This window comes from Heliangelus exortis, chromosome 10 (genome assembly GCF_036169615.1).
Source record: "Heliangelus exortis chromosome 10, bHelExo1.hap1, whole genome shotgun sequence".
In the NCBI taxonomy this organism is placed as follows: domain Eukaryota; kingdom Metazoa; phylum Chordata; class Aves; order Apodiformes; family Trochilidae; genus Heliangelus; species Heliangelus exortis.
Window position 1 is genome coordinate 15,386,276 of NC_092431.1, and position 19,524 is coordinate 15,405,799.

At 38.5% G+C, this 19,524-nt stretch overlaps 1 protein-coding gene across 2 annotated transcripts in view; it reads right to left on the bottom strand.

The window, feature by feature from the left end:
* The window catches only part of ARHGAP10 (Rho GTPase activating protein 10), a 140,759-nt gene that overhangs the window by 36,017 nt on the left and 85,218 nt on the right, over positions 1-19,524 (bottom strand). For both annotated transcript variants that reach the window (XM_071753700.1, XM_071753701.1), the window contains exons 17-19: positions 17,137-17,242; positions 16,360-16,519; positions 2,224-2,374 (exon numbers count right to left, since the gene is read on the bottom strand). In XM_071753700.1, the coding sequence (XP_071609801.1) occupies positions 2,224-2,374; positions 16,360-16,519; positions 17,137-17,242 (417 nt within the window). The remainder of the gene's footprint in view (positions 1-2,223; positions 2,375-16,359; positions 16,520-17,136; positions 17,243-19,524) is intronic.

The following is a 19,524-nucleotide window of genomic DNA, read 5'->3' on the forward strand; positions in this document are numbered from 1 at the left end:
TATTTACATATAAATATGTATCAGCTACTTGGTTTAAAACAAGATTACGATAATTTTGCCCTATCCAGGAAATACAAAACACTGGCTTATGCCTGGTGCTTAACTCATGCCATTGTGAATAAAGAGGGGGGAGGGAAGGGGTTTAATGTTTAATTTCCTGTTAAAAACACACACAGGATAAAAATCTTCCAAAGAGCAGTTATAAAACATGCATTTGTTAGCCAAGAAGCTAGGTAAATATGGAACGAAGCCCAGACTCATTTTTATTCCTCCCCCCCCCCCTTCCCTGAAGAACAAAGTAGCTGAAGGCCACAGTGCACATTCTGCACACTGCATCCATGGGGCTGGTTCCTCAGATAATGCAACGATGCTGCTGGACTCCAGGTGCTGAATTGCCATGGACACTGCACATGTGCCACCCAACCACTGACTGCTTTCCTGGCACAGCCACCAGCCCAAACACAAAATAAGCACTAGCCTGCAGTCAGGACCTACCACCAGCCCATTTCCAGCAGCACCAGATAGAGAATGCCTCTATCATTGGTAAGGGCTGGGGACATTACAGAGGATAATTTTTAGAAGTTATAAGGGCAATTATTATTTTCAGATGCCACTGCAACTCAGTTCCATACATTCTGGAGCTGTGACTTCACCTGTGAATTCAGCCTTCACCACAGTTCTGCCATGCATAATGAAGAATTAGGTTATTCTGCAATCCACCACAGCAGTACTCCCAGAGAAGTACCAAATTTCTGTATGATTTACAGCAATCCCAGTTCTCCTGGTTGTTGAGAGGCCCAAACTAGACAAAATCATGGACTGTATTTAGGAGAAAATGAACATTTATAAGAGTTTGCAGCAGTAACACTGTGATTTTTAATCTTGCAATTAAAATAATCCATCAAATACTTCCTGGCTACTGCCTTAGAGTCAAAGTCAAGGTCCTCAGTGCACACCTCACAGCCTGAAATTGCAGAAGTTGTAGTACTTCTTGCAACCTTCTGGGATACACATTCAAAATTAAATGTAAACCCCTTCAGTTTTGTTTTTCAAATGAGGATAAATTTATTATTGCAGATACAGCTCAAGAGCTTTCTAAGCATTTGGTAGCATATTATTCAAATTAACACAGCTTAAGCTTTTTAAGCAGATGCACCTTGAACACCTACTAGTCAAGGCATTTAATTTCTTATTTGATGGAAGAAAAGAAAGGCATAAAGATTCCATATCTCTCTGGTGAATTAAACCTGGTGGCAGGCATGCTGAATTTCTTGCAGACTCTTAGTAATTGTTTATTTCTGAAACCTGCACTTCACAGCTGTTGTAGGAATTTTTCCTTTCTTTAAGAAATCAATCACTGCTGACCACTGATTTAATGACAGCTCACCACTGAATTTCATACTACTGCAGAAATTCAACATCTTCCTGGTTTTTTTCACTTGCTAACTGGACTTTGTGTTCTGATACCATGATTTTTCATGTGAAAAGACAATTGACTAACAACATTAGGAGAGAGAAAGGGAATAGGGTGGAGAAAGTCTGTAACACAAAATGTGCACTGACTTGCCTTCTCAGTACTGCACACACCCCCAGGCAATGAAATTTCAGGAAAATGATTATGTTTCTGGCCAACAGTCAGAATATATAAGATGTATACCCTTTGCCTCACTGTATGTTGCTACTGCAGATTTCAGGCAAAAGCAAAATGTTTTTTTCTTTGCTTCTCAACAGTAAGGCAAGCTTACAAGTATTTACTGCTAGTTACATCAAGGTATTAAAGATTCAAGAGAAGTAGTAGTATTCTCCAGTGCAGTGGTGACCTGAGCCTTTAATCCAGATGAATTTAACTGTGGAGTGCATTAGCTCTTCTCATAAAAGATTTGCTTTAATTTTAGTTCTCTCTCCATTTATCTTATGGCTGTGTAATCTTCAGTAGAGGTCAAAGAGATTTCCCCAAAGAAACAGGAGCTGCTTCATTTTTTTAGAGGGGAAAAGCATATTTAAGACAATTTGTCCTACTTTTAAACATATCACAGGCCAGTACTCTGCATCCTCTCCTTTCTCTGTACTCTCCTTGTTGCTTTACATGTTCCAAAGCAATTACAGAAGCATGCAGGTGCATGCACACACATCTACAAATGAAACATGAAATGAAACCACCTACTGCACAGAAGATGCACAACCCATCTGCTGCAAAGACTGAAATTATTCCTCACATCTTACCATCATCCAGCTCAAGGCAGAGATTGTAAACAGCCAGAGGCCTCTTAATACGTTGTCCTTGTCTTCTTGATTGCCTTGGTGGGGCATTTGGAGGAGACACTGACACAGAGATTGGCTCAGAGAACGTGGTATCAGGCAGGGTTTTGAAAATCTGCAATCAAGAACACAAAGGGTGTTAATTATTTATCCCGAGGAGCAACCTGTGTAACGCAACTGTAAACCATTATCAAGCAACATTTGTTTTGGACTTCATTCAAAGCAAGCAGGAGCCAAAAATCCATTCCTTCAAGTTTGGGAGTATGCCGTGGGTCTTAATTGAGTGCTTTTAAAATAAATAAATAAATAAAATATGAAAATAAGCAAGCGTGCTGTCTACACATTAACCAAGCTGCAAATCAGTTAATCCAAAGACAAAACATTTGTTGCCATGCTTGCCAGCTAGGATGGAGTGAAGGGGAAAAGGAGGATACGAACTTCATGAACCAGTAACAAAAATCTTGGATATTGCTTTAGCTAGGACCTATAATTCTGCCAGAGTACCCATTTTAATTTTCAAAACTTGTGATATCATTATAATATCAGCCATTTTAATTTAAAAACAAAACCAAAACAAAACATTAAAAAATCCAAACAAACCAAAAAACCCAAACCAAACACATGACTGGGAAAATTTTGAGGGAATGGGTTTTGGTGAGAGATATCCATAGTTACACACCATGTGAGAATTTCTTAACTTGTAACTACTGTATATTGAGTTACATTTATATTAAATTATGATATTCACAAAGATGCCTATAAAAGGGATTGTCTTTATTGTCAACATTTTATGTTTTGTGGCATGACCATTAGCGTATCACCACTCCATACAAACACCATCCTAAACCTCATGTCATTTTTCTCTGAATTAACCAGCAATGCAGATTTGCTCAACCTGAGAGCATTTCTACTCTAACTCAGATATGGGGTACATTCTAATGATGTTAATTTGCTTCTAGAAAATTATCACTGATGTACAACTTAACAGCAGCCTTTTACAAGTGATCATGGCAGATACACATGAAAAAATGAACTTAATACTTATTTCAAAGACAAACCAGCAGATAAAGAAAAACACAAACAGTGGCTATAAAATAAAAGCCCTGTGTCTGTGGGGCCCCTTGCAGCAAATCAACATGGTAATATAACAAGATATAATGAAATGGTCTTCTTTTACTCTGCAACTTTGCCACATATCTGTATAGGGAATGTTATCAAGAGGAGACTTAAAATGAATCTTCAAAGGAGAGCCTTTTATCATGCAGAAAGTATAAAGAGATGCCACAGATAATATATTTTTTTAATATTAGAGCACGTCATGTGCAGCATGAAGCTAAAAGACAGCCAGGCTACTCCATAGGTGATAAAAATGCTCTAAGAGTCCTGTGGTAAGGCACTCAAGACATGATGTTATAAGAAACTCTCCATGCCATTATAACATAACCTGTTAACCATGAATATTAACACCTGTAGGACTAAGATGACAGAAGAACCCACATATACACTGGCTTATAGCTGCTTAATCATTACACTTTTACTGGAAGGGAGAGGCCTCTGCTAGTAGAAAATAATCAGGAACACCATTTTCCATAAAAAGTATGAAAGAATGATTATATATTGCCAAAACTGAACACCTATATAAGGTATGCAAAAAGAAAGCTCCAGTGGAAATATTACCTTCCTTCCCAATAAGTGAATGTCACTGTGGTGGAGATAAAATGATGTCATCTGAACTTTACCATAGCAGTGTTTAAAAAATTGGCTCCCACTCCTTCGCATGCCTACGAACAAGGGATTATGAGAGAGTGCAAGGAACTCTCTAAAATCAAAATGTTTATAAAGAAGAAAGGAAATGGTCCAACCTGGTTCTCTCCAGTAGAGACATGGCAGTACTCTCAGGCAGTGACAAAGCTCTAATTGTGCTCAGAGTGCTAAAGCCATTTCTTAAAACACGATGCTAAGTATAATAATGAAATCTAATGTGCACCTCAATGGTGCTTGGCTGACAGTCCCACACTGCCCCCTTATGTGTAAATACAAAGCTAGACTGAGCAGTCTTCGGGATAAATGTTTGCTTCTGAAAAATTCAAGAATAGCAAAACTCTAAATGCCATATTTTCCATGGACTTAGTGTTGTATTTGGTCTCTCTGGTAAATAACTCTCTGCCAAGAGGTGTCAGCATGTTGTTTACTAAGGCACATTCCACATCTGTGTTTATTTGTACAGCCTTATCTATGCATCTCTGCTGAAATTGTAAGAACAAGAGCTGAGCTTTCTTGTATGCATTCAGGTGACTTGCAGAGGTGGCAGTAAAGTCATTAAATGATTTTCGACACCTCTCACAAATACTTTAATATCCTCTGCTAAAACTATTAGCATGAGAAACTAAATTACAAAAGCAAAACACAACCAAGATAACTATAAAGGCAATCCTTACCCAGTGCCGGGCAGGCAGTAGGATAACAAATTGAGAGACAAGTCATGAATCCGAGTAGATTTCCAACTCTAACTAGCTATGAGGTGGAAAATGTTTGTAGGTTTGTTCTGTTTTACAGGAGGAAAAAATCCTGATGCAATAGACAGGAGAAGTAACAAGAAAACAGTGAATTCACACTCAAGCAGTAGCAGCCCAGCATATGCTATTCCATAGTAATACTGGTAGCAGGTAGCTCCCCAGAATAGTTCTCTCTCTCCTTATAAAACAAAAGTTAGGGGTACCAAGTTCTCCCTTTAACTATCAGGATAAACATATCACCTTTACTTATCAATTGCTGCACAGCACAACCCAGTGCTAACCAGTCACAGAGCAGGGCTGATGGCAGGCAGGAGAAGTCCCCTTCTAGACAAGACTCCAGTAGGCAACAGTCCCAGCCCTTTCAGCTTCTTGTTATAAGAGGTTGGTAGGGTAGATTGGTAGGAAACCTCTTGACAGTGCCCTCTGCTCCCTCAGCCAGGTCACTGATGAACCTACTGAATGGTGCTGGTCCCAGTACCAACCCCTGAGGGACTCAGGGCTCCAACTAAACTCTGTGACATTGACCACAGCTCTCTGACTTCTTTCTTTAACCAGTTGACAATCCACCTCACTACCCAATCATCCTAAAACGTACACAGGGGAGAAGACTAACACATGTAGAACTCAACATTTTTTCAAGCAACAAATGAGCCTGCTGTCTCAGTGAGGTCAGTGCTTTAAATGGTTGTTTAGGTCTGATCTGCCATGAAAGCAGAATTTAAAAGTTCATGTTGACTTCAGTGGGGGAACAGTCTCCAAGCCTGCAGTATAGAAGCTGCAAGAATAAAAGATGAGACTCTTGTTGAGCAATATAAACCCCCCATATGTTTGACCTATTTCTCTCTATGCTGTAGCAAAAAATAGCTACAAGGCTAAAGAAACCACAAACCAGCTTGGTATACACCACTAATAGCAGCTCTGTCTAGAGTGAGCCCAAGACCATCCCTACATACAACCATTCTAACTCCTAAACCTAGTCCCACAAAGACTATAGAAGCATTTCTTGAGAGTCATGAGCCAAATTCAACATATTTTGATACTGTGTTTTAGCAACAGATTCACGTGGCAGCAGACCAAGGAATTTTGCCAGGTTCCCCTTAATCTGCAGTAATTCTGTTGTCTGTTGGACTCTAGATCCTCAGCTCTTACCAGAGCTGATTTTAGAAATTCAAAAAACCCATGGCTGGGGGGACTTGACTTGGCCTATTCCACAAGTTTATGACTAAATGTATAGTTGTACATGGAAAGGTAGATGAGATTCTGTGGCTACAGAATACTGATCTCTTCTTTCTGGTTGCAAGCAGAGCTAATTAATGAATTTTAGTACGTTTGCCAGGAATCACTTTAGGAAAAGACCCAGACATCAGGTCATCTCTGTCTGCTTTGTATCACTGGGGTAATTAAAATTTCCTCTAAAAATCAGTGGGAGGCAAACAGCAAGGACAGAGTGGGATGAAAAAGAGAGGAGGAAAAACTGGAGGCTTAGTAATAGAGCTAATGAGGATAAAGTAATAAAAAATCACTAACAATCTAAAGCTGTGCCATGATTTCTGTTGCAAGAGAAAACCCCCACTCACTCTCCTAGCACCTACCACACAGAACATGCATCTATTTCCTTTGAATACTTGAACAAGAATCAGAGTACCAGAAGCTGCTGTCTAATGCAAGGGAGCCTAGAACCTGCAAGGTCATTCAAATTCTCTGAAATTCAGCTACTGGTACAGCTCCTACCAGTCATTTTTTTAGAGGACAATATTTCTCAAGACAAGAACATCAGTACCAGTTTTTATTTGGATATTTTCCCTTCAATACATACCTGATCTACAGCTGATACAGAAAAGAAACACACAGACACTTCAACTAATGTTTACTGAACAATATAAAATGCCACTCACCTAGGCCATTTATACTGCTCTGCCCTTATACATTTTATGGCTATGCTACTCCTTGCATTTCCATGGCAACTGAATATAATACATGCTGACCAAAGAATATTTTATAAATTAGCAGCTAACTGGATAGCACAAGAGAAAATTGTCATCCCCATGGTCTTTTCTTGACTTAGCTTCTTTTCAATATAATGCAAAGCTAATTCAGGTTAGATTTTGGAGAGACCAAAATGCTAAAAAAAAAAAAAAAAAAAAAAGGCCAACTGTCTTAGTGGTTCACAGTGTGCTCTTTGCCCAATAGATTTTCTAAGCTTTTTTTTTTTCCTTTTTAAGATTATGAAGACAGGGGCTGTGCCATTCTTTTTGCCAGTTTATGCAAACAAAGAAACAATTTCCTCCATGTTAAGTTCTAATTTTACTGTAGGTTAGATCTCACCTTGCATTTCAAGGTGAAACAAAACATCTTAAAAGACATTGTGGTAGCTCAGCCACCAGTTTTAACACTAGCTAGTAATTGCAGCCTGTCTTTTAGTGGTAAAAAACACATTCAATAAGAACAGTTCTAGATTCTTTTTCTATTTGAAAGGATTGCAGAAATCAAAAAAAAAAAAAAAAGAGCAATTTCTGAAGAATTAGCATAAAAGTTTTATTTTAAAATTGATCTATGTCCCAATTCTAACAATTTTATAGAATTTCTAGTGTTTTCAAAGCTTTAAAAAAAATGACCCTTTGATACTTTTTTGCATTTCACTATGAACAACACTAGATCATCTTGCTTCATTTCTGGTTTTAGTCAATATGATCCATTTCTTCTGGTTCTCAAACACAATTCAATAAATATAATATACACACACAAGTCCTTGAAAACTAAGCAGAATCTGTGTTCAGTATACAAAATGTGATAAAACATTATTTCTAAAATGCATATTATTAAAAAAATGTTTATAGGGTTTATTATCAACAACTTAGTTAGAGTCCTTAATTAACTTACCTCCAACAAGGTTACCAACATATCCAGTCCAACAACAGGTATGCCTGACTTGAAGTAGTTATCCTGATTTTTGTGCTCCAGTATCTGAAGCACAATTCCTGTAAAACAGGACTTGCAGCACACTGCCTTCTATGAGACTGCACAGGATTTAGATTGTATGAGCCTTTGGATTTTGATGCCTGAATTCTGCTACAAAACATACTTATATAATATTCACAATCATTATATTTAAAAAAAAAAAAAAAAAAAAAAAAAAAAAAAAGCTCAAGAGTTGAAGGATACCTGCAGCTATGTGTCAAGAGGGCCACCAACCAGAAAGCAGAAAGCACCAATGATGCTCTTGGTGCTGCCTGCACACTCTGTTTAGTTACAGTGCAACAGAAGATGCAGCCTGAAAAGTAACCCACTAAAAGTCAAAACTAGAAAGAGAAAAGATCCTTGGCTGCAAGCCAAACCACAAAGCCCTATAAATAAATAAACAAATCCATCCAAGACAGCCTTTTCTTCATTGCAAAGATGTCATTTGCTGACAACATCAGTCTAGCAGCCTGGCTACCCATCACCAAAGGGAACACTGCCTTTAGGGATTTGTGGACACTGAGAGTCTCAATCTCATACTGAAACTGGAACATCTGCTACCTGCTCCTCTAATACAAGAGGAACTAAAGCTCTGGACAATCTGCAAATGACAGAAAAACCCAGGGAATTTTCAGACAAACCTGATGTATCTGCAGACCCTAATAGGCACTCACGTGGCCTGACTGCCTTGAGCAGCATAGTTCACATTTGAGCTTTAATAAAGACATTAAACACAACCTGTAAAACATGGCATTACAGTCCAGAGGACAGCTGGGAAAGCATAAAAGCAAAATAAAATATATACCAAGGTTGAAAACGTGTGTCCTTTGATCGCTTGTGAACGACGAGCTTGTTGACTCAGCCTTTCTAAAAGTAGCACTCCAGATACAAAGACTGCAGCTCCCCCTGTATCACATCTCACTTCACCTTTTAACAATTCATGAGGAGAATGCTTCTGATAACAGCCCATTCACTGCTATCCACCAGCCCATTTTATTCATTCAAGGAAATGAGAGAGTTAACTGTACACCAGGCTTGAAATACCTACACATTTGTCCACTGCACCAGCAGAAACAGCAAACTCACCTTCTCCTCTCTGCTCACCTACTGTAACTCACACCAAGGAGAGTAATTTTAAAAGGTTACCCCTCCCTGTTGCAGCTACACATAACAGCTTTTTATATTTCGCTAAGTTACATGAAATACTTAAAAATGCAACCAAAAAAAGCGTTCAAATCAAAAGATTAAATAATCAATCTACTTACCTAGCTTTCTAAAACCTAACTTCCTTCTAGATACTAAACAGAAAATAATGCAGGAGGACAATGTTTGCATGTATTTTCTCTTGCAAAGAGTGTGAGAAGTCCTGAGAAGACAAAGGCTGCACTCACATCTAAGTACAGAGCCAGGAAAAGCAACAACCATGACCAAACACACCTTAAGGTAAACCTGATCTCCCCATCATTTGTAAGAAATCTTCATATATAAACATTCATACACACAAATACACAAATAGAAAGAAACACATATGTGTCAAGCTGAGTTTTCTACAAAATTTATGAACAGAAATATAAATAATTATATATTGAGAATAAGAACCTACAGTTGATCCCATACCACACTGTCGTTGTACAAAGCATCAGCATGAAATGTCAAGATCTTGGCAAGTGGTGCTGTACCACCAGTTTTTTCTTGCTGCCATTACAGGTATTTATATCATTGTTGCTTTGTAGAATATTTTTTGCTCCTTGTTCTTGTTAAAACACATGTACATGTATTATGTATCATACTGTAAATGACTGTAGGGTCATTGGAGGCAAATAACCTTTTTTTTTTGTATGTGCAGCACTCTCTGCAATGAAGTATTCCTGCTTCAGTAGTGTAAACAGTATGCACAAAAAATACTGGAAACACAGTATTTTCAGATGAGTGCCACACCTTGTTTATTAAAAAAAATCCGATAAATGGTTTGAAATACACTGCCCGAAGCAAAAGCTTACTAGAATTCTGAAGAGTTTATACAAAAGCATAAGCACGTATTGCACTATTATCCATTAGCAATGATCTGACAGGATGGTGTCCTGATCACTTTTGCCACTATAAAGAAAAAAAAAAGTTTCTAAGTTAAATATTTACCACTGAAAGCTACAATGAAGTCTAATTCTTATGGCACACAGCATCTATGTAAGACTTTACTTTTTAAAATGTTCAGGAGTGCAAAAAGCTTTCCCCTCTTCATGCCCCCTGCATCATTTAACAGGATATTTACTTTGACAAACACAATTTTATTTAAGAACATCCATTTTAGCATTCTTCATAAGGACTTCAACTTTGTCTCCTCCTCCATCTGTGCAAGCACAGCACCCTGACCATCAAGACTGCAGCAAATATCAGGCAACTGAATTCCACTCCCTGATCACAATTTCTCTTTACTTACTTAGGAACATTGCCTGTGGGCAGTGAAGATGCAATCTATGCCACTTGTAAATTTCATACAAAGTTGAGTGAAGTTTCCCCAAATTAACTGGAAATAATATAGGCAAATGAAGAAGGCAGAAGACCTTGTCCATATGATTTGTAAGTGCCACATATTTATCGTTGAACTCTTCCATCAGTGCTGCCTCTGTGCAATCCTAAACATCCACAGGACTGATTGTGTGACCAATGTCCCTGTCCTTGAACAGGCAGGGGTCACCAGTACTGAGCCCATGCTACTGAGGACGCAGCTGTGCTGGGCAGGACACATCTCCAGGATGGAGGATCACCCCCTCCCTGAGATTGTGCTCTGTGGTGAACTTGCCACCAGCTGCCACAACAGAGGAGCCCCAAAGAGGAGATACAAGAACTCCCTGAACCATCCCTCAGCTTTGGCCATACTGACTGCCATCAGGGGTCCTCTCTGGCCTTCAATCAGGAGACATGGAGACACCATCCATAATGCTGCTGCCTCCCTTGAGAACACACATAGAATCAGTCTGGAGGAGAAAAGACAGCACAGAAAGGGTTGTGCCTTGGCTGTCCCCTCACAGGACACTTTCTGCTGTGCCTTTTGAAACCCCACTGCCTGTGCCACATTGGCCTCATCACCCATCAGCAAGTGTAGGGAGAGCCTTTCTGAAATCTTCATTCATGAAACCAAGACATGATGATGATGATGATGACGACGATGATGATGATGATGATATTCATTGTGCAGCATCTCAGCAGACTGCTTCTATCCCTGAGAACATGACTTCTGTTTTGATTTTCTTTTTTAATCTAATAAGGTTACTCACAGTGCGTGTTTTGTTTCTTTTGGAGCAGCCTAGCAGCATACCAATCCAGGTAGTGATCCAGACTCAGTTCCTTTTAATGTCATCAACTGCAGTCACAAACATGACAGGAGATTTGATGTACAGTCTTCCTACCCTGCATCAACTACATTATGATTTAGAAAAGAGTAGTCTTTTAAACAAACAAAAAGGTTTGCAGTCAGCTCACCACATGTGCATGTCTCACAGGGAAGGGCTTCCTGCTACCCACAAGGCAGAGAAAGGGTTTAAAGAGTTTGTACACACTGCAGCAAAATGGAAGAGTTGATAAGACTTTCAACAGAAACCAGGATGAATTTCTTTGATGTGCCTGCTGCCCTTTCTGCTCTAGAGTCGGACAATCATTAAGGCTGTAATTTCAATTAGGCAATGTACATGAGGCAATGTAACTTCAATTAAGTACAGGAATACTTTCAGTGACACTTCTGATTAGTTACATGCTTAAAGTTAAGCACATGCTGAGTACCCATGAACTGAAGCTCACATATTTCTTCACAAATTCTGCCATAATGGAGATGCCTTAATGTCATTTTTATCTCCTTCAAGTCAAACTCTTGTTGACTTGAGAAACCTTCAGCTTGGGGAGGCTTCACTGCACCACAGGAAACCATTGCAATTACAATGCCTTGCTTCTTGGTCTTCCATTGCAGCCACAGGCAAAGCAACATGAAAACTGAAACAAGTCCTCCTTAGTACTTTCAAAGGTCATTTTATCAGGACTGTATCATGAAGCTTTTACCTGCAATAGAACTGATTTAAACATGGAGTGATTGTGAAGTGGAGACTCTCATCATACCTGACTGTGCCACTCCATACCCTCAAACGAACAACTGACTCCACCTGCTTCTATTTCTTCTGTCTCATGCACTGTAGTACGTTTTAAGACTAAAGATTTTCTAAGTAATACTTCCTGAAGTTGATGTTGGCTTAAAAGCACAGTGGTATTAAATTGTCCACCTCCCTTTAATTTGAAAATAATTTTAGGAGTGCCTAAAGTAAGAAAAATTAAAACATTTCTATCACATAAAAAATATTTTGCCAAGAACTGTTATGACCAAACAAAGCTAAAACAAACACAGTTTGTCTAAAGTACATAAAATATTTGCCCCTTATAAAAAGCTTACTACAGAAAACAAGCTAAAAGAATATCTGCTTTGTATATAGGACCTCTTGTGTTTTCAGAATGAATGTCTTAGAGATAATTTTGCCTACAGGTTGTCTAAATCCTAAAGAAAGTTATCTTTTACTATGTCTATTCCCTTTCAGCAGCCTCTGGCTTCCGAGTCTCCAAAAGGGATTTCTGTCTAGCCCATCCCTTTTTTCTTCTAATTTTCTTTCGTGTAATGTTCATCATCTTTCTGTTTTTGCAGTCTTGGTATTTGTACTCACTATTCTTTCCTCCCTGTATGCTGGTTTAAATATTCCACTCCCACTGAGATTCTTATTCCAACCTCCTCCCTCATCTTCTTTCACTTTTTAGATTTTTTTTTTTTAATCGTGGTGGGTTTTGGTTTGGTTTGGTTTGGTTTTTTCCCTCTTAAAATATTCAGGGAATTGAGAAACCAAAATGGCTCACATTACCCCTGAGGCCATCTCTAAATGGCAAATAAATAAGCTATTTGAATAGTGACATTCATTCTAATGAGATGCCAAAACTTTATAACAAACAGCAAGATAAACACATGCAGGCTCTTCATGCTGCCATGGAGTGGGCTGCCCTTTATCCTTAGTCAGAAAGACAGACCAGAGGGCCTGAGATGTCCAGGATTTCTGTCCTAAAAAAAACCCTGGGAAAAAAAAAATTAATTCATACCCTTGACATTCATTTGGGGGAAGAGGAGAAAAAAAGCAAAACCTCCTTTTTGGGGTCCAAATTGACTATCAGTTTTTCAACATCAGATGACCTAAGGTCCAAGCAAATATTGTTCCAGGACTTGTACAAGCAGAGCTGCCGTCAGCCCCTCAGTTTGTTACCTCAAAAAAAGGAACACCAAGGAAAAGTACAGCTTCAAAAAATAATTAACTCAGTGATGAGACACAAACATGAATTTCTTGATTCTTTTTTAGTGAAGGGTAGGACATGGATATCAAGAGATACCAGACAAATATGGCAAGGGAGAAGGCTGACAAGACAGCCAAATATGAAATTACACCAAGCTAAAAGCCCTGCAAAGCAAAGGGAAACAAAAGTGTTGGTGCACACAGCACAGTCAGAACCAAACATGGCAATTCCAGGCAAAACTATGGAGAGGTCTTTTAATTTCAAAACTGAATGTGCTCCTACTTTGCCTGCCATATCTGGCTGACCTCTCCCTACAGCCATCTGACAGAAGCAAGACAATTCACAGGTCTCATTTTTCTCTGGACTGGCACCCACAGCAGATGGTTCTGAGGGTGCTGGGTAAAATATTGCCTCAGCTTGGGTGTAGTTTTTGCTTTTGCTTTCAAAGTAGAAATCTGCTTCTACAGCTTCTCTTCTGACTGGACACTGAGAAATACTCTGCCTGGAATAGACTTATCCAGAACTGTCAAGAATAAAAGCTAAAGAATTATTTCTCCAATGCTTTTCTATCTCTCATCTAGTCTTAGTCATTGTGCAATTCTAATGCCAGTTATGAAACACACGAGGCTGCTCCAGTTCCAGCATTCAAGTCTCAGCATTGGTCTGACTGCAAAACATCCCCTCCTCAACCTGCTATGATTAGTTCACAGCTGTGGTTTGGAAGCACATAAGGAGCCTGTAAACAAGGTGAAAGAGGTACTGACTGGTTTCCAGCTAGCAGGAAATAACTCTACCTATCAACAAAGCTTCAAAAAAAACACCACAAAAAACCCAAAACCTGCCCCCCCCCCAAAAAAAAGTTACCAAAAACCACCAAAAAAAACCCTGTTTATCCACTGAGCACAATCTTCTGATCTCAGGGCAAGCCTCCATTATCCAGGTTTCCACACGCAAATTGGGTGGAAATTCTCTAAGTAGGACTCAGCAGAGTGCTGGTAGTAGAATGACTGCACCAGGATTTCAATGCTAGTAACCAAATTAATTCTGTCTCCTCCTAAAAATGAGCTGTGGATCTCCTCCAGAAAAGGTGTCCACACTAAATTTAATGAAGACTGATGAAAATTATAAATATTTGAGGACTCATAACAATTTTTTTACCCATTTGCCTACTAAGTTACTGCATTTAAAGCAAAAATGTTGATGGCTATTGCTTCTACAGCTTGGAAATGTGTTAAGTCTTTCTTTTTCTATCCAGAGGAAAAGAAATGCCTCTCTGGAGTCTGCCAGAGCCATAAATTACATCTGCATGAAGTGCTGCTTCAATTGATTTGTGTCAGTGCATCTCCATCTTGACTCCACCACACTCCTACAATTCCAAACTTTGCTTCCATGAGCAGAGGCTGCTAATAATTAGCAGAGGCAGAGTGGCTGAATGAAATATTTGGAAGTATTTTAGCCAACAGCTGGTAATTTTTCCTAGGATTTCACCAGGGCTATAAATAGCTAACTCAAGACTCTTAGAAAGTCTGAAATGAATAGAAATTCAAAACAACAAAATAAAATTAACATTTGGCTGACAATAAGCCTGCTTGCCAGAAAAAGTAGGTCCTTGATCTGCCCTAAACGAAGAAGGCTCACTTGTAAAAGCAAAATGCTCAATTTGCCTATAAAATGTGTATAATGCCCTGATCCACACCTCCCCATTGCCTTTGCCATAAGTAAACAGACATCACTCCTAGGCCTTCCTTCCATCTTGCAAGCAACTCTGCCACGGGAGAGGTTGCTGCAGGCAGACTATGGATGGCAAGTTCACTGTTAAAAATGACAGTGAAATAACAGAAATCCCTTAAAATTTACGGCCCTCTAATTCTAGAGAAGGCATAAATCCAAGGAATTATCGAAAATGCTGCAGCATCATCCTGATGTACTTTCCATTCCCTGCTTCTCTACATTTTCAAAGAAGCAAGAAAGGCTACTGGTACTAATGTTTCAAACATGAAATCAGTGTCCAGTTTTTAAAGATCCATGACTGAGCTGGCATAAGAATATGGTGCTAATATGTAGTGATCCAGTGATTTGAATAAGCATAACTCAACCTCAACATCCAGATGTTAATAAAACACCCTGACTCTACTCATCACTCACATTTTCTTCAATATGTGTGGTCAGTGCAATAGCTTAAAAATCATGAGCTCACTGCAAGGTTTACTTTCATTTACAATGTCCAAAATGAACAGCATGACAAAATGAACAGAACAACACCATATCTTGTTGATGTGTGTGTGAGGGCAGCATTACACCCTAAGTCAACCATGCCAAGAAAACCCAGCATGTGGATACAGCTATGCCAACAGAAGCTTTGCCCAGCCTCTACCATGCAGGAAAGTAGCATAATTACATTGTCAGAAAAACCAGAGACAGATATTATTTAGGCTAGATAAGACTTGACTTAGATAGCCAATTTCAACAGTGTTAAGCTTTAAAATAAATAACTTTTCAATAGGAGTGCTTAAGAAAGCGGAGAGGAAAAAGCACATCCTGGAGTTTTTCCAAAGCACTTTGACAGTCAGAGCAAGGGGAATGCTGCCCATCCTCCCAGTACAAAGTACCTAAAACATCCAGTTCCAGAAGTCAGCTTAGTCACAAAGGCCTCTCAAAGGAGTACCCAAACAAAGAGGACTTTTCTTTAAAATTCCAGATCTCAGACTACATGCAGTGATATTCTGGACAGTACCTTGTACATGTAAGGCAAGTTAGTAACTGGCAGCTGCCACAGCAGCAACTTTTATTTTCAGTATTACCTCAAATGCAAAGACTTAATATAACACACATTCAGCTGAAAACAAAGGAAATGTTAATACCTGGCTCACTCATAACGCTTTTTACTCATAAAATTGAGAGTATAATACAGTCTTCTTTTTATTCTGTGAACTCTGAGAAAAATTAAGACACAGAACAATTAATTCAGATCCTGGTCAAAGTCATTAAAGGAAGAACTGAAAACTGAGCCTGGGCCTTCTCTTTGGCAGCCTTTATCACTTTTCCTCAGAAAAATACAATTGCAAGTATCATAATGAAAATCTATGTGTGTACTATACCCACAGAAACACCACAATTGCCAGGATATATGCATTCTGAAATGTCAGTTTACTTATGAACAGAAAATCTACAATGAGCCAAAAGCATACAGTATGTAAAAGATATTCTTTAGAATTAAGGTTTTCCTAACACCATACATAATTCTACACTACCCATAAAGACTAGCAAATCATTTTAGACAACGTGAGAAATGTGAAGATGTATCCAAGCTCACCTTCTCATGATTTTCTATCAGGATTTCAACGACGATATTCTGAAACTTCAGGTCCATGATGGCTGCTACAGTTTCTTCCTGTGGCCTCATTAACGTTGGTCCAAATACTACCCCTAGATTTGCCACAGTCATTAGATTCCTCTTGGCATGTTTTGAAACACTTTTTGAAAAGAATTGAAGGAAAAAACAGGAAATAAGTTATGAAAATTTTCCATTACTGTTGGAAACTCCAGTCTAAAAATGAAAACATTACAGTTCCTTAATCTACGTTTTAAAAGTTTGTTTTGTGCAAAGCTTCTTCAAATAAAGTCTGAATTATGGAAAACAGAAAAGCCATTCTTCCACTAGCAATTTAAAGACAAAAGCAGTCTCTTACTGAACTTCACTATATAAAATGCACTTAGCCTTGGACCACAGTAAGTGTGAAACCAACTTAAATTTGCTAACAGATCTCCACTATTCACTTTGCCAGAATTTGCAAAAAGAAAGTATAATGTTCCCTCTCTCACTTCAATCAAACCCTCAACTGCTGGCAGGGCTGCTAAAGCAAATACTTATATGGCTTCATTAATGGATTAGATTTCTGCCTTTCCCGCCAAAACATACACAGCATGAGTCAAACATCTTTCTGCTTTTGCACTTTTGGTTCTTGGTATTGTGTATGACAGCATCAAGATGGGCTTCAGCTCCAGCCATACTGCACTAAGGCCCTTTGAAGTTAAACAAAGGTAAGGAGAGTAGAACTGACTAGGTAGGAAAGCAAGTCACAAAACTTACTTTGCTAAATGTTTCACCAAAATTTCCAGCATCTCTCTGTTCTTTTCTGGGAGTTTATGGACCAAGAAGTGAACAGCATTAACTCGAGATTCAGGACTCCCACTTTCTATGGGACAGAGAAATAAATTATTAACTCAAAACCCAAAATGAAATAAAACCCACAGAAGCTTCTCCCACCCCTGCACAGAAACACATTGCACGCATTTTGCTTCAACACTTCTGTATCTCCAAACATAGCAACATTGAACATATGTGCTTTGTTTTCATAAGTAATCTTGTTCTAGAGTTATCCACGTATTTGTTTATTTTGTGAACTCATCTTTCAATCCACCTGCAAAAGGAAGCCTTTGTTCATCTATTTTTAAAATCCAACAGATGCAGTTATTGTTTTGCTGCATTGGATTCATCTGCTTACAGATACACTGCAAGGTGAAGAGCAACATCATTGGGTGCCACAGAATGGAACTGTGCTGCTTTACATTTGGGCATCATTAACAAATTACCCTCATCATTAGAATTCAGTTTTCTTGGTACCATGCAGGTAGTGCTACCTTGCATTGGAAACTGCGTAAGACAATCTGTGCAGAAGATTCATATGCTCAGAAAGAGAACATCTAATGAACTCTGAAGACAGAAGAATAATCATGTAAAAAAACCCTACTGAGATTACTTCAATGAAGTGCTTGAATAACAACAGCATCCCTCTCTAGTACAGTATAGAAATAAAGTAAAAGTAATCTATGCCTTTTTCTCTGTGTCAAGTGTCAAACTGAAAAAAGTTGGCCCCCACATGTTTCACTGGCACCCAGATGCAAACAAGAATATGTAAAAGATTAAAATAGTCCCTTCTTCCTGTTGGCCAAAGCTGTATTAAATTACAAAATTACAAGTCTGTTGTGGTTACAATGAGAGGAGTTGATGTGTTTATCTTGTGCATAATGATATTTAGTACAAGGTACACAGAGAAAAATTTAGAACCTACTCAGAATGCATGAAGTTTGGACACCAAGATGACTCCTCAGGTCCCATTTTACTCTCAAGGCAATTTTTATTGTTAAATGTGTCTCATATAAAATACCACCACATTTCTCAGTGCATACTGCTACAGATTTTGGGGTATTTTTCTTCTTTGCATGTTGCTACAGATTTTAGGGTTGGGTTTTTATTCTTTTGCAGAGAACACCCCTGCACAGCTTTCAAGAAAAAAGGCTACGGAAATGCAAAACATTTTAGTTTCTAGTCAGCTAATCAAAATTCCGACAGCCAGAAAAATAGAAGCTTTCTTTAAAGCAAGACTATTTTACATGTATGTCAAATCACAAACCCTAGTTAAAGAATGGCTAAGCAACTTAATCACAAGATGCAATCAAGGCTTATATAGGTTCAGTCTACACTGATAAAGAAAAGAAAAATGAAAGGAGAACCTTTTAATTTTGGTTCCCCCCGCCTCCGCAATAGTTTCAGAGAAAAGGATATTCCTTGGGTTTTTTATAGCCACCAGAGGAAACAACACTGGCTACCTATTTTTAAGTATACTGTAACTCAGATCTGCAATGCTGATTAAATCTCCCTCCCCACAACATAGAATCAACTCTCCACAACCTTGTTTATCTCTTACAAACACTGTACAATTAAAAACATGTGGATTCAACTGAATTCTTTTATTAAAAAAGAGATTATAAAATAGAGGAAGAAAAACAAAGTGAGAAACTGCTGGCCAAACCTCATAGGTCAGGAAATTATTTTAACACTTTCCAATACAAGTGGGCAGACTCGCCATCTAGGTAAGTGTGTTGCATTTCTTTGTTTAAGTGTTTGGCCCCTAAGATGTGTTTTGACAATCAGTTTCATGGGCTAATTCTCATTTTGAATTAAGGACCACAAGTGAACACATTCTGCAGACCTGAAAAGTCACTACAGCAATCCAAAGATAAAGCAATTGTCTCAAATGTTTATTCTAATTTTGCTTTCCACAGTTTGCCAGAAGCGCTACAGGCTGGAAAGAAAATCAGCTAAATATCTGTTTGATACTTTGCCAAAAACTTTCTTACACAGTTTCCCGCCATCCTCTTCCAAAAAAAATTCCGTGTGCATTAGATACCATACAGCTGAACTACAAAAGCTGCTGTCTTCTCCAAGTCTGCTATTGAACTGCCTCAGTGTAATCTGGTTTGCTCTTTCCTTCTAATATCTGATGCACATTCAAGTCAGTCTGGAAACAGAGCTAACAAGGCACTGAAAACAAGGGTTAGCTCTGCTTTAAGGATTCAAGTAAGCCTGAGTTAGTATGTTTTCTTTTACTAAGCTTCATACTCTTTATAAGTGGAAAATTAAAAAAAATAAAATCACAATCTCAGTAGATGTTTACCTTGATGCAATTAAGATAGT